This window comes from Gobio gobio, assembly GCF_949357685.1.
Source record: "Gobio gobio genome assembly, chromosome: 9".
Lineage (NCBI taxonomy): Eukaryota > Metazoa > Chordata > Actinopteri > Cypriniformes > Gobionidae > Gobio > Gobio gobio.
In genome coordinates this window covers 38,340,689-38,355,297 of record NC_137115.1, presented here as the reverse complement: position 1 = coordinate 38,355,297, position 14,609 = coordinate 38,340,689, and the positions used below count along the sequence as shown (strand labels likewise).

Sequence of the window (14,609 nt, the reverse complement as noted above, 5' to 3'; positions counted from 1 at the left end):
ATTTGACACAAATTAATGCAAATATTGTTTACAAATAGTCCCAAAAAGATTATTTCCCAACTAGAATCAGACCTAGAATTTCGCTCACTGTTCTGTTTGACCTGGTTACGGCCTTGCTGTGAATTAGTCTTTTATTTAAAATAAAATTAAAATAATTCATTATTTCATATTACATGATTTAATTTCTATAGGCAATATTTAGTTCAAATTCAGAGGAACAGTTCATGTTCAGAAGAAACTGTTGAAGAACTGTTAATAATACATATTGAGAAGATTGGATCAGTTGTGCTACTTTTTTTTGGAATACTTGAAACACTTTTTATGTGTAATACTTGATGCAGCCCAGCCTGACCCAGAGTCTACCTCCAGCGGCCCCCAGGTAAAATGAGTTTGAGACCCCTGGTTTAGATCATCATTCTGAATCCGATCTGGATGTAGTTTTTGGAAAAGAAATGTGATTTTCTCAAAATGTGGCTTTTTTTTTTTTTATAAAACCTACCCACATTCAAATGTTGATAAAAAAAATGCAAGCTAGAATATTTTTTTGTTTGTTTAAAGCAGAGGGTCTGTTCTTTCTTTTGGTATATTGCATGTTCAGATATTCATATAACAAAATATTCTGGGGGCCATGAAATTTTTGTGAAAATGATTATGGCAAGCAGGATAAGGCAGAGGGACCATGAGAGAACGGCACAAGCCCGGTGGCGTGATTGATAATGAGCGGCAGTGAAGGACAAGAGAGAACCAGGCTTGGATTTTACATTGTGTTTTGTTTATGTTTTAGTATGTGTCTAATGGCGTTTTAGCTAATTTCTATGAGGTTGAAAGGGTAGGCTATTCTTGATGGTTCTACACTACACGTTTATAGACTGAACACATAAAATGCATGCGCATGACATCACGGTTTTCACAAATTGACCATTAACCATGTGACTAGTTACGTGCTGAAGTTTACTAAAGGTAACGGTGTGTTTAAATCCCTAAAACCCTAAGTATGAGCAATAAGTCTTAGCGAACAACACTAAATATTAATTATATTCTCCCCATTTCATAATTCTCCTGTCTAGCAGTTCCCACACATTTAATATACTCTTTATTTTCATGGATTTCATTAAAACCGTATTATGCAGAATCTTGCGAAGTGTTTTGTTTATTTGAGATGGTAGAGACTGCTCAGACTGTAGGGAAGTGTGATCCCTTGAGATAAAGGGGAGGGAACATGAAAAAGCAATATGAGAGAGACAGAATCGTCCCCCCAATAATGTAAGCTGATTTCGAGGCTCTTCTTTCCACATCTGACCCTCCTCCTCATCACCATCAACCCTCTCCAGCGCTTTGCGGCACAGATGACAAGGTTTCAGAGAATCAATCAAGAATCCGTCTCTGTGTCTCTCATGAGTATGCACATTATGCACAAACATAAGACATCAAATCAGCAGAACCACCATCATTACTGCAAACTGGCGCAATATTTATAGAGGAGAGTAAATGATCGAAGCAGATTTACAGCAAACTGAGCGCTTGTACAAGCCTCCTAGAACTGTCACAATGCTGCAGCTTTTCTGAATTGTTTAAACGTAACCCGTCTGGCTGTCTTTCTCTTTATTAGTGGTGTTTGCTAAACCAAGTACAACTATACTTTTGAATAACACGCTTTATAGCTTTATAGTTGTGTTCTATAGGGTGAATTCAGGGTGATTGGGACACTTTTTCCATGTCATCTCAAAGGCAAAAAGTGTCCCAATCACCCTGAATTCACAAGCAAACCATAAACTGTGCAACAGTGGAACAGTCCTTAAATGGTTAGTTCACCCAAAAATGAAAATTCTGTTATTTTCGGAACACAAATTAAGATATTTTTGTTGAAATCCGATGGCTCAGAAAGGCTTCCATTGGCAGAAATGACATTTCCTCTCTCAAGACCCATAAAAGGTACTAAAGACATCTCACTAAAGTGGTTCTACAATAATTTTATGAAACGACGAGAATAGTTTTTGTGCGCAAAAAAAATCCTAAATAACGACTTTATTCAACAAGTTCTTGTCTTCCGTCTGGGCCTCTGACATGAACTCACAAAGCACCTCGACGCATGCGCGAATAGGACGCTTTGATAAGGCACTTTTACGTGCACGTATTTGTTTTTCACGGTTCGGGCATCCAGGAAATGCACACTTTAGCACCATTTTGAGCACTACACCAAGACCTAAAGCACAATCAATGTAGAATTCAATGTATACATATTTATGAGAACGCCGGCTCTACGTCATATTCTCACGTATGCGCCTTGGTGCTCCGTGAGTTCACGTCAGAGGCCCAGACGGAAGACAAGAATTTGTTGAATAAAGTCGTAATTTTTTAATTTTTTTTGCGCACAAAAACTTTTCTCGTCGCTTCATAAAATTATTGTAGAACCACTGTAGTGAGATGGACTTTTTTAACGACGTCTTTAGTACCTTTTATGGGTCTTGAGAGAGGAAATGTCATTGCTGCCAATGGAGGCCTTTCTGAGCCATCGAATTTCAACAAAGATATCTTCGTTTGTGTTCCGAAGATGAACAAAGGTCTTACGGGTGTCGAACGACATGAGGGTAAGTAATTAATGGCAGAATTTTTGTGTGAACTAACCCTTTAAGATACAAAGGGCCAGATTAACTAACAGCTTGCAAACCCTTTTTTGGAGTTAAAAAACTACTGTCAGGATTTACTGAAGACACGCAATGAAAAATTGGCACTGGAAAGGCGTGGACACAGTTATTTTTGTGGCTGTATTGCATATACATTTGTAGGAGTTTCCCTTTCAGATGCAACAATTATGGGAGGAGAGTATTTAAATGAATCATACAAGGTGATTTACTAAGGTTTGCGCAAGTCAATTTACTGGTATTTGCACTATTATTTACCACCCCAAAAAACATGTCTTAAACCAGATGCTAATCTGCACTGCTCTTGGTAGATTGCGTTGGTCATTATGGAAATGATCCGGCTGCGTCTGTGTTCTTTAACTTTCCACTCCCATGGGCGCCGCTTTTTTTGGAATTGCGTTCTCACGCTAAGTTGCCCAATTTAGTAAATCTGGCCCTAACAGTTAACAGGCAGTAGACAATTAAAATTCCAATAACTTAGAGCCCTTTCTTCTGACTCTGAAAAACACCAGCAGAAAGATACCTAGGGTCCTTGATCACCTCTATGAAACAGTGGTGAGGCTAGATAACAGCCAGAGTGGCACAGGCCCACTCAGATTGACAACTGTCCACCCAATCACTTGAGACACAAAATATTTTTTTTGTGGGAAAGGAGAAAAAATGATGAATGATAATGAATGAACCTGCCTACACTGCACAATGACTCTCTTATTTACATAATGCCTACACTTTTAAAATGAGAGGATTTGTGAGCGTGCAGAACTAAGCACTGGACAAAAATGGATGATTGGAATGGCTACATTGCTCAACGATGTAAAAACATGTCGTAAATAGAAACCTTTGACACTCTAGATGCGCACAGGATAGTTTGTCAAATAGCTAATATGCTATTATTGCAGAGCTCCACCTATGATTATTTATCTCTCTTTTTTTATATAATTGTAATGTTATTGTTTTCGTACAGGTTCATACATCTAACAGTACTCCTAATGGTAGGTCGAATATTATTCATTTAATATTATTGTAATACAATATAAATATAATATATTATCTTACTTATTTAAATATGGATATATATACAGCTCTGGAAAAATGTATAGACCAATGTTAAGTGGTCTCTTAATGTTTTCTATTAAGCTGACACAATATTAATGTTTTTCCTTCCTATCCACCATTAAGGGTACTTACCTGAAAAAACAACAACATTACAACTATGGATATCAATAGAATAAAATAATTCTCAGATTTGATCTTTTTTCCTTTTATTTCTGTACACTACTTTTTTCCCCCAGCACCTTATTGTGAACCCCTGCTCTATGGCATAGTCTACTCACTAGGCCCAGCTGAGATGTGGCCCACGCATAAAACATTAGTTCTGGGCCCTGTAAATTGAATCAACAGTCCTGACAGTAAATGGGTTTCTGAGAAACGTGCCAGCTCATGCAGACCTTCAAAACTGATGAGAAGAAACACTCCAACCCTCTAAAGGGCAGAGAATGCATCACAAAGAGATGGAGGACAAAGACAAAATGTTTCGAAAAAGCATTTTCTGACTCAATGGCATTTCTGGGCAACCACAGCAGAACTAATATGACAAAAGACTTCTGAAAGCGTTGAAGAGAATGTCGGTTATTCCACAAATTATTTGTGCAGGATGTGAAATAAAGAGGCATTCTCTAAAAGAGAATAAAATAAATAATGGTTTCCAAATACAACAGGCATTTTAATCTCAACTCACGTGTCTGCTGAAGAATTCATCCACTTCTTCTTGGAGTTTTTCCCGGCACTCTGGATGGAGCGCTAACAGGTAGCACGTGAAAGCTAGCGTGTTGCTGCTCGTCTCATAGCCGGCCAACAGGAAGATGAAGGCCTGACCGACAATCTCATCCTCTGTCATCATTCTCTTTTGCTGGACGCGCTTGGTGGACCCGCTTCCAGGAACTTCTTCCTGTACGTTGTCCATCGCCTGTTCGCCGCTAGTCTGCTCATCGGCGTCGTTGACCACATCAAAGTGCTCCAAAGACAAATGCTTGCTGCTGGTCCTGACGTCCAGCATCAGCTGCAGGAAGTCTCGCCGTCGCTGTTGACAACAAACAAACCACAAGCTTGTTTATGTGGTTGATACTAAGGATGTCTCATTCTTTTGTTTGTTCATGGCCATACCTGTTCTGGGAGAAGATCATCCCTCTGTTTAATCATCTTTTGGATACATTGGATAAAAAAGGAGTTCATCTCATCCCTTGATTTATTGGGAATTAGGGCAGCAAGTGGCTGAAGGAGAAATGGAAATGCCACTACAGGAAAAAAAGGACACAGTCAGAAAATCGTAATTTTTCCTCTTCGGATAATAAATATGCTAATCACAATATCAGCATAATGAAAAGTTTCATATTATCATCTGTCGGAAGCACTTTCCAAGCTGTCCATGACAGATAAAAAGCTGTCCTGCATTGTGCTCTAAATGTGGTGGTTGAACGTACGCATGAATATCATGATGGGTCTGAAGAAGGTAAAAGCGAAGAATTTGGAGGCGTGGTGCACAAAGGGGTCGTCTGGATTGTTCTGAGAGTCCACCTGCGTACCAAATGCAACACTGGCAATTACGTCCATTGTGAAGCAGCCGAAACACCTGCAAAACAGACACGTATTACATTATTAAAAGATAATGTGCTCACGCACATATACAGTACTTTAAGAATATCCTCATACTTGTGGATGTTGAAGCTGTCACCGGACTCAGCGTGGCTCTTCAGGTTTCTCAGTAATGTTTCTGTGGCCGTGTTGATGAGGGGAACCATCTGCAAAGCGAGTATTGTGCCCACACAGATATCAGCATCAGTAAGCACCACAAACCAGCACAAAGGATTTAGATTACAACAAATTACTGCTGGGCCGATAACAGTCTAAATGTAGTCCTTCTATACAAATGGAAAAAACACAGAATAAATGGAGACTCTGCTGAGTCTGCGGACTCCTTTTCCCCCACATCTGTCCTGAAAAGCACATGGGAAATAGCCATGAGGCGAGTCCATTAAGAGCTTTTGATTCCAGAGAGCATGACCAATGGGAAAAGGGCTCCCTTTTACGATCTTAAGAAATGACCGATTAATTAATTGATATATTCATTAAGAACCACATAACAGTTTTAAAACACCATGAACCATTTGGTTTCCATAGATTAATTCCTGTTGTGTACTTGTGACAGTACCAGTACAGTGATCTTTTGCGAAAAGTGCCATGGTACATATCATCAGGATTCCCACGCTTTTAAGTTAACTATCTAGAAATTATCTATGATTTTTTTTTAAGAAAATGTGCTCAATTCGAATGCAGAATGATCACTAATGAATCATTTGGACCAATTTGTGGTTAACAAAAAAGACTCAAAAGAGCTGATTCGCTCACAAATGTTTGTAAACGAGTTTTATTCTAGACAAGAGCAATATCTATCAATTATTGCTGGAGAAGTCTGGCATACGTCACCAGAGAGAAGTCTGTTGTTTTCAATAAAAAGACTTTGAATCATTCACAACAAGATCTATAACATGCATTTACCGAAGATTTCATTTCCATGACTTTCCAGGCCTAGAAAACTGAATTTTAGCTTGTCTGATATATGCTATGATGCTGAACAAATACCATATTAATATACTGTACCATGGTATTTACATAGTGCTCTAAAAAACATCAAACCACGGTAAAATTGTTTATCACGTGTGCATATAACAAATAGGCCTATGTAATAACATTTTACATTAACAGAACACCTCCTAAAAAAATCTCTTTCCATTTTAAACGGTATTTTTTTTATAAAAGGCAGAGAGGAAACAGACTACACAGCCTGGCCTGTTTTGGTCTATTCGTTCATGAGCAGATGACCAGAAATGACACAAAGGGCTCGAGACAGATTAAGCTACTCTAGATGCACTATTTTTGAAACTGCACTTCTTCACACCTGCTGCAATCTCTTCCTCTGCATCTCGGTGAGATGAGAGGTTGTCCACTCTCGCTGTTCAAGGCAATGGCTTTCCTCCCTGACACCCATGACTGCAGCCGTGATAAGCCAGCAGCTCATATACGAGACCTATTGATCCTGTCTGCTCAGGAGGAGAAAGCGAGAGAAAGAGATACAGGACTAATCTGTATAAGAGGAAAGAAGAGGGAAAGAAAGATATAGGAAGGGACAGAAGCATGAGGAAGAAAAATGCTATACAGGGTGTTCTGTTTGTTCTGTCCAGATCTCCAGGACATTATACTTCACAATGAAGCCGCGATAGCAATTCAGCATCCAATTACTCAGCCAAACCTGATTATCGTGCTGTTTTCTCATCAATTCTGTCTTTTAGTTACCCTGCTAATGGACTACTTAAGACTACACCAGTATGAATATCCATGCTAGTATAGCCTGGCGAGTTAGGGCAGATCGTACAGGTGAATTAGTTGAATATATAGCTAGTAAAGCTGATCAAATTTTTTTTTAGTAGTAGAACAAGGTAGTTTTGTTGGAGGTTTTAGAGCATCTTATGCTAGAAACCAGCAATCAAAACAGTCGATTACAATAGAGTTTGATGTTAGCATATTGCTAAGCTAACATTATGATTATCATAAAAATAAAATCACACACACAAATATTGGGTAAAAAGCTCTGCTAGCTCAAAAAGCAAGCTTAAGCATGTTAAGGTGCTAACCGTTTTGCAACATGGTAGGTTTCTAGCCAGTTATCTGGTTTACTAGTGTAACGAATAAGTACTGTACATGTAAACCTCACTCCCCTGGCCTCAAGAGGCGCACTAGTGACTGACATTAGCGGCTGCAGTCTTTATTGTCCTTTATAGCATGCATGCATCTCATCCTGGAGACCCAGGTTCGAATATTACTCGGTCAAGTAGGACCAGTTATATTTGGTGCCGTGACCCGGATGGCAGTGCGGTTTAAGCCAAATATATACTTAGTAGTAAACTTTTTTCTTTTTTTTTGCGTACACACTGTCGAACACACATTGCAAAGTATACTTCTTTTGTATACTTATTTTGCCTCTGGCTTGGCTTGCTCAGTTATATAAACTAAATTACTGATATAATTACTGATATAAAGCCCACACTGTCACTGTATGATAATTGAAATTAACTGATGACATAACCGTTTTCTCCAGAACGGCTATACGGCTGAATAAAATTATGTTGCATTATTTTCCTGTTTAACACTGTAAAGCTGCTTTGAAACAATCTGCATTGTTAAAAGCGCTATATAAATAAAGTTGACTTGACTTGACTTTGACTCGTACGCGTACACAGTCTGACAATCTCTCGCCACGAGTTACAATGTAAACACTGCAAAACAAATTAAATGTGTGACCTGGGCGTGACCTTTAGGGGGGTGAGTGTAATGGACGTAGGCCAGTAAGAGTTGGTGTAAGCACTACTGTGCGGTTACACTAGTCTGGTGGGACTACCAACTAGTCTATTTTTGAAAGAATATAAATATTTTTATTTATATTCTGCAAGGATGCATCAAATTGATCATAAGTGACAGTAAAGAGTTTTGCATTGTTACAAAAACCCCCACATGCGATCCCTTTAAAATGCTGTCTTTGGGCAGCTTACTATATTAAGCCTCAAAACAGATCTTAAATGACTTCCATTCTTGATTTTCCCAAATATTTAGGATTTCAATCATTTTGGATGTATTTGATAAAGACTACAAAGCATTCAGTTTCTTGAAGTCCCACAAATGTAATTAAATTGTGTCTGTATAGTCTAAGCAAAAGCTTTGTTATTCAACACATTTTGTATTCACCAGTGGTCAAGTTATCTGTTTTACTGGAACAAATTACATCTCTGTGAAGCCTTACTTGGTGGTAAATAAGATGAATAGGTGTGTGTGCGTGCATGCGTGTGTGTGTTTGTTGATGCATATTGACTCCGTGCAGGCAGGCAGATGAAGACGACTGGAAAGGCTGATGGAGAACGACAGGAGCGGTGTCTACTGTCTCTTTCTACCGCTACACCACAGCTAATGAAAATCAATACAGGCAGCAAGTGCATGCCTACACTTCTGCACACACATACACACACACAGCCACAACTTGGAGCTCAGTTATACATTAAACATTCAGGAAATCTGCATTTTGGTCCCAATTTTATTTCACATAAAATCATCTGCCAGACGCAGCTAATATTTAACAGTGAAAGGTCTCGATACTGTGGGTTTTAAAATGCAAACATTATGGCTCTGTTTACTGTAATTAAGTTAATGGACAGCTTTAAGACGGAGCTCTGAGACTTGGATTAGAGCAGACTGTAAAGACGTTTACGAGCTCATTAGAAGTTTGTATCTTTGCCACTGTGCAGTATTTCTCTCTCACACTGTGATAGATAGAGAGGATAGAGAGTGATGTGCGCGGATTTCTCCTGAATGATATCACACCATGCCGAATTTAGCTTGGGTGAATGTCACTCCACTGTTATGGGTATCTGTGTGTATGAGAGCAAGTGAGACATGGAGAACAATCACTGTTTCTCCTCTCCCAGCAATGCACACCTCTGACATTCCTGACGGACATGTTTACCATTTCAGCTGGAGGAGGGAAATGACATCACTAATGGATACTGGTTCATAGGTAGATATACATACATACATACAGCAAAAAATGCAATATGTCTGCAATAAACCATTTTTAAGGAAAGATTGTTAATAAAAATATTTTGGTACCCACTATACAACTAGTCAAAAGCGGAGACACACTTGAATTTATGTCTCTCGAAAATCTGTTGGTCAAAGGCAAATGTTTAAATTTAAAACTTTTAAACGGAGCATTTTAATAATAATTGATATTTAAGAGACCTCATGCATTTAGTTTAGAGAAGCCCAGAGTGTGGAGAGCTGTGATCTAGACAAAGGTCTTGATTTATTTTAGTCTTTTTTTTTTTGGTCACTAAATTGTTCCCGTCCCAGATAGCACAGGTACGTCTCTAAGATGCCTGCTAAAAAAACACTTAATCTGGAAAACGGCTGTTGTGTATATCTGATAAATGTCTTAGTAAAAGCAGTTTTACATACATTCTAAATCATCCACATCTTAAAAGTCATTTTCTAAATGTCTATTTGACAGGAAACATCTTGGAGACATATTGCAGATGAGCAAACAATAAAAAACGTGAAGTATGTGTGCAATACTTCCATTTGTTATAGTTTTCATGACTTTACTATTAGGATATTCTATTATGTGTAATATAGTCAAATAAGAAAATAAGTGTGTCCAAACAAGTGTAGTCGTGTTCAAGTTAGATGTTTTATACAGTACTTTTGTAAGACTTTTTTGTAAAGAAATTAATACTTTTACTTAGCAAGAATGCATTAAATTGATCGCAATTGACATTAAAGACATCTATAATGTTACAAAAGATTTCTACGTAAAAAAAATCAGTAATAAAATCTTTTTATTCACCAAAGAATCCAGAAAAAAAGTGTCCACAAAAATATTAAGCACCACAACTGTTTTCAACATTGATACTAATAAGAAATGTCACCAAAAATTACAGGAGTCCATTTTAAAGTATATTAAAACAGAAAAGTTATTTTAAATTGTAATAATATTTCACAATATTATTGTTTTTAGGTGAACCTTTGTAAGTATAAGCGACGGCTTTTCAAAAATATTACAAATTCTTACCGACCCCGAACTTTTGAACGGTGGTGTGTATACATACAGACACGTATAATGCTTTGTGTGTGTTTGTACAACGTGTGTAATTCTTTAAGAAAACTCTTGTGGATACCAAAAGAAAGACGGTTGCATTACATTGCAGAAAAAATGTATTTTTGGCCATGACTGTACACATATCCCAAAAGGTAATTCTTTCTTTATTAGGAGATGAAATCATCTGAAATTCTTGGCAGGGCTAAAGGAAGATAAAAACGTACAGGGTCAGTTTCCAAGACACAGATTACACCCCAGACTACAAGATGTTTTCAGTGGAGAAATCAACATTGACAACATAATTTAAACCAGGACTCATTTAATCCGTGACTTATTAATCCTATTCAATCATTCCGCTCGTAAATGAATAAGCAGTCACATGAGACAAAGGGAACGATTGAGAATCGATCCTGTTCTATGATGTAAGATGTGATGACTGGCGCTTCAAAACATGTTAGCAAGAGGACAGGCAGCAATTAACTGCTGTCACCCAAGACCTCCCGATCACAACACGACTATCATATGTCTTAGCCAATCATACATTTTCAGCAGACGTTTTCTTGATCTCAATGATGTCATGTGAATTGAATCGAGAGTAAATTGCTAAATTCATTTTTCAGGGTTGGAGACCTCATCTTTCCCTCATCTGTCGGTTCCTCTCGACTACCGCACCTCTTTCCTTCCTATTCACTTTCTTCTGTCTTCCTCTGTTTTATTTCATCAGAAAAGAGTGCATGTAAAGTGCAGGGCCGTTGAAGAGGAAACACGCTGCTTTGTTCTCTCACATGTGACGTGAGATACAAAAAAGATGAATGTCAGACTCTCTTAGCTCTCGGTTCTTATCTCTCACTGTGGGAAAACCGATATCATGTCCAATGTTCGTGGCTGCGCACCAAAATGCTCAAAAAGGTAATGACAACACATTGTGCAAATAGGCTCCAACAAAATTACACATTGTGAAAGCAGCCTGATACGGTCTCCATCAACAACAAATCTCCAGTGACACAGAACAGGAAAAGAGAAAAAGGTTGTTAAAGGGATAGTTCACCCAAAAATTAAAATTATCCCATAATTTACTCACCCTCAAGCCATCCTAGGTGTATGACATTCTTCTTTTAGACGAATACAATCTGAGTTATATTAAAAAATGTCCTGGCTAATCCAAGCTATATAATGGCAGTGAATGACAGCCCAAAATTTGAAGACCAAAAAAGTGCTTCCATCCATTATAAAAGTACTCCACACGGCTCTGGGGGGTTAATAAAGGCCTTCTGAAGGGGATCAATGGGTTTGTGAAAGAAAAATATCCATATATCCACCTAGGATGGCTTGAGGGTGAGTAAATCATGGGTAATTTTCATTTTTGAAACCATCCCCTTTAAAAGGTAGGAAAGGCAATTTTCGGAGAGGCTAGCAATAGCGAGCTAGCTTTGAAAGCATGAGATCCCACCTTCCCAGAACGTCTCCAAAGCCACGCCTCCTTCAAAACACATGAACAAGTACAGCAGGGACCAAACAAAAGCGCCACGAGAGACGGCGTTAAACTACCTCATGACTAAAAAACATAACGTTACAATAATAATGAACATAACTTAAAGAGCACTGATGCTGACCTGTAAGACCTGACTGCTGCAGATTCATTTCGGTGTTGATAGTGTTGCCATTGAAACGCATAAATTCGAGACACAAACCGCTCTGAGGATAACATCACGGGTTTCCATCTCTTAAATTACAGTAGTTATGGCATGAACGCAGTATAAGCTCGTTGTTTTTTTGAGGAACTGTTTCGGTTACGATGCTTGGTGACTGATGTCTAACTCTGCAAAGCATGAAATGCTCAGATGACGTGATGTCTGCGCAGAGGTATGGAAATACATACAGTATGTTGTCACGACATTGTATAATTCCATTTGGACCAAATGCAATGATTAGACAAACATTTTAAGGTCCTACACCTTCCACAGACGATATACACAGATCAGGCATAACATTATGTCCACCTTCCTAATATTGTGAAGGTGTGCTGTGGTATCTGGCATCAAGTCCTATAAGTTGCAAGGTGGGACCTCCACAGATCGGACTTGTTTGTTCAGCAAGTGCTAGATTGATTTGAAGGCCATGTCAAAACCTCAAACTTGTGCTCCTTAAACCATTCCTGAACCATTTTTGCTTTCATCAGACCAGGCCAACTTCTTCCATTGCTCCGTGGTTCAGTTCTGATGCTCAAGCTCAATTTAGTAGGTTTACTCAGATTTTTCAACATGTTCCTTGATCAACATATCAATCATTAGATTTTAAAAATGGGTAAAGAGCTGAACAACATTCAATTATCATCTAGTTAGGATCCAGGAACATGTCGATACTACAGACATATTTCAGAGCTCACTCCCAATGCCATGCAAACTGAAAAACTACCTACAAACAGACGTTTATGTTTGATTTTGTGAACTTATCTGCACATCTTAATGACAATAATTGAAATCTTATGCAACTTTTCAAAACTATTTTAATGGCTGTTATGGAAATATGAGATCCTCTACAGGTCCAAGATTTTGTTCCAGCCTGCTCCAACAGAGCTGCCCTTGATTTATCAACTCAAAGCCATAAAATGTGATTGCATAATAAGAACAATTGCTTTTTCGAACAGCATTAATGTTTGTTTAGGTACACTCTAAAAAAGAATGTGTTGGCTCAACAACAAAACAAAATGCAACAGTTTGCAGTTATGAGTTAGAGGAACATAATTTGTAGCATAAACACACATTTTTAAGTTGCTCAAAAAAAATTAAGTTGCTCCAACTACCAGAGTTGTAGCCCTGGAACCAATTAATCTTATCTATTTCAGTTCAAATCAACAGCTATCATAGCACATCCTGCATAACTTACATGCATCTTATTTAATGAACACGTAAGATATTACTTGTCACTGGCATTAGCGAGGTCATAGCTTGTCAATGTAGTATTTACCTTCACGTATCTACTCTACAGCACAATGGTAGCCACAAAAACTTCAACATTATAGAAACTCGTTTAAATGTCAAACATAACAGCATTAAACACTATCAGGTCTTTCCCTTCATTAAAAACATATCAATTAACACTTCATTTCAACATTTATTCTCCTTATCCAGTCCTATGCAAAGCATGCTGGGAACTAGAAATCCACTGTCTAATTTCCGAAGTTAAAGACAATTTCATTAAAGGAACACGCCGACTTTTTGGGACTTTAGCTTATTCACCGTATCCCCCAGAGTTAGATAAGTCCATACATATCATTCTCATCTCCGTGCATGCCAGAACTCTGTCTGACGCACCCGCCGCTAGCCTAGCTTAGCACAAAGACTGGAGGTAAACGGCTTCAGCTAGCCTACTGCTCAATAAGTGACAAAATAACGCCAACATTTTCCTATTTACATGTTGTGATGTGTATAGTTACATCGTGCACTAAGACCGACGGAAAATGAAAAGTTGCGATTTTCTAGACTGATATGGCTAGGAACTATACTCTCATTCCTGCGTAATAATCCATTAACTTTGCTGCCGTACCATGGGTGAAGCGTCGCAATGATATTACGCAGCACCTGAAATAGTCTCTCTGTGCAAGCAGGTTGTTACGTTAGTCATGTTGACGGAAGTTAGCCTATTTTCAGGCGCTGCGTAATAATGGTGAATAAGCTAAAGTCCCAAAAAGTCGGCATGTTCCTTTAAGTTACTACAACCTAAAATAGAAAAAGCCAATTAATGCAGAAATTTTAGTTGATGTAATGATCAGCATTATTACGTCAACAGAACTCTACAAAATAATGTTTGCAACTTAAAGGGTTAGTTCACCCAAAAATGAAAATTCTGTCATTAATTACTTACCCTCATGTCGTTCGACACCCGTAAGACCTCCGTTCATCTTCGGAACACAAATGAAGATATTTTAGTTGAAATCTGATGGCTCTCTAAGGCCTCCATTGGCACAATGCACGGTTCACTCTCAAGACCCTTAAAAGGTACTAAAGACGTCGTTACAAAGTCCATCTCACTACAGTGGTTCTAAAATAACTTTATGAATCGGCGAGAATAGTTTTTGTGCGCAAAAAAACCCTAAATAACAACTTATATAGTGATGACGATTTCAAAACAAGGCATCATGAAGCTTTGAAGCGTTATGAATCAGTGAATCGAATCAGCAGTTTGGATCGCCAAATTTCAGCAGTTTGGCGGTTTGACACGCGATCCAAATCATGATTCAACTCACTGATTCATAACGCTTCGAAGCT

The 14,609-nt window shown here is 38.3% G+C and overlaps 1 protein-coding gene across 3 annotated transcripts in view; it reads right to left on the bottom strand.

Annotated features, from left to right (window-relative positions):
• Positions 1-14,609, bottom strand: part of tbxas1 (thromboxane A synthase 1 (platelet)) — a 97,250-nt gene that overhangs the window by 33,411 nt on the left and 49,230 nt on the right. For all 3 annotated transcript variants that reach the window (XM_079825527.1, XM_079825526.1, XM_079825528.1), the window contains 4 exons: positions 5,352-5,440; positions 5,123-5,271; positions 4,806-4,936; positions 4,381-4,722 (listed from right to left, as the gene is read on the bottom strand). In XM_079825527.1, coding sequence (XP_079681653.1) covers positions 4,381-4,722; positions 4,806-4,936; positions 5,123-5,271; positions 5,352-5,440 — 711 coding nt within the window. The remainder of the gene's footprint in view (positions 1-4,380; positions 4,723-4,805; positions 4,937-5,122; positions 5,272-5,351; positions 5,441-14,609) is intronic.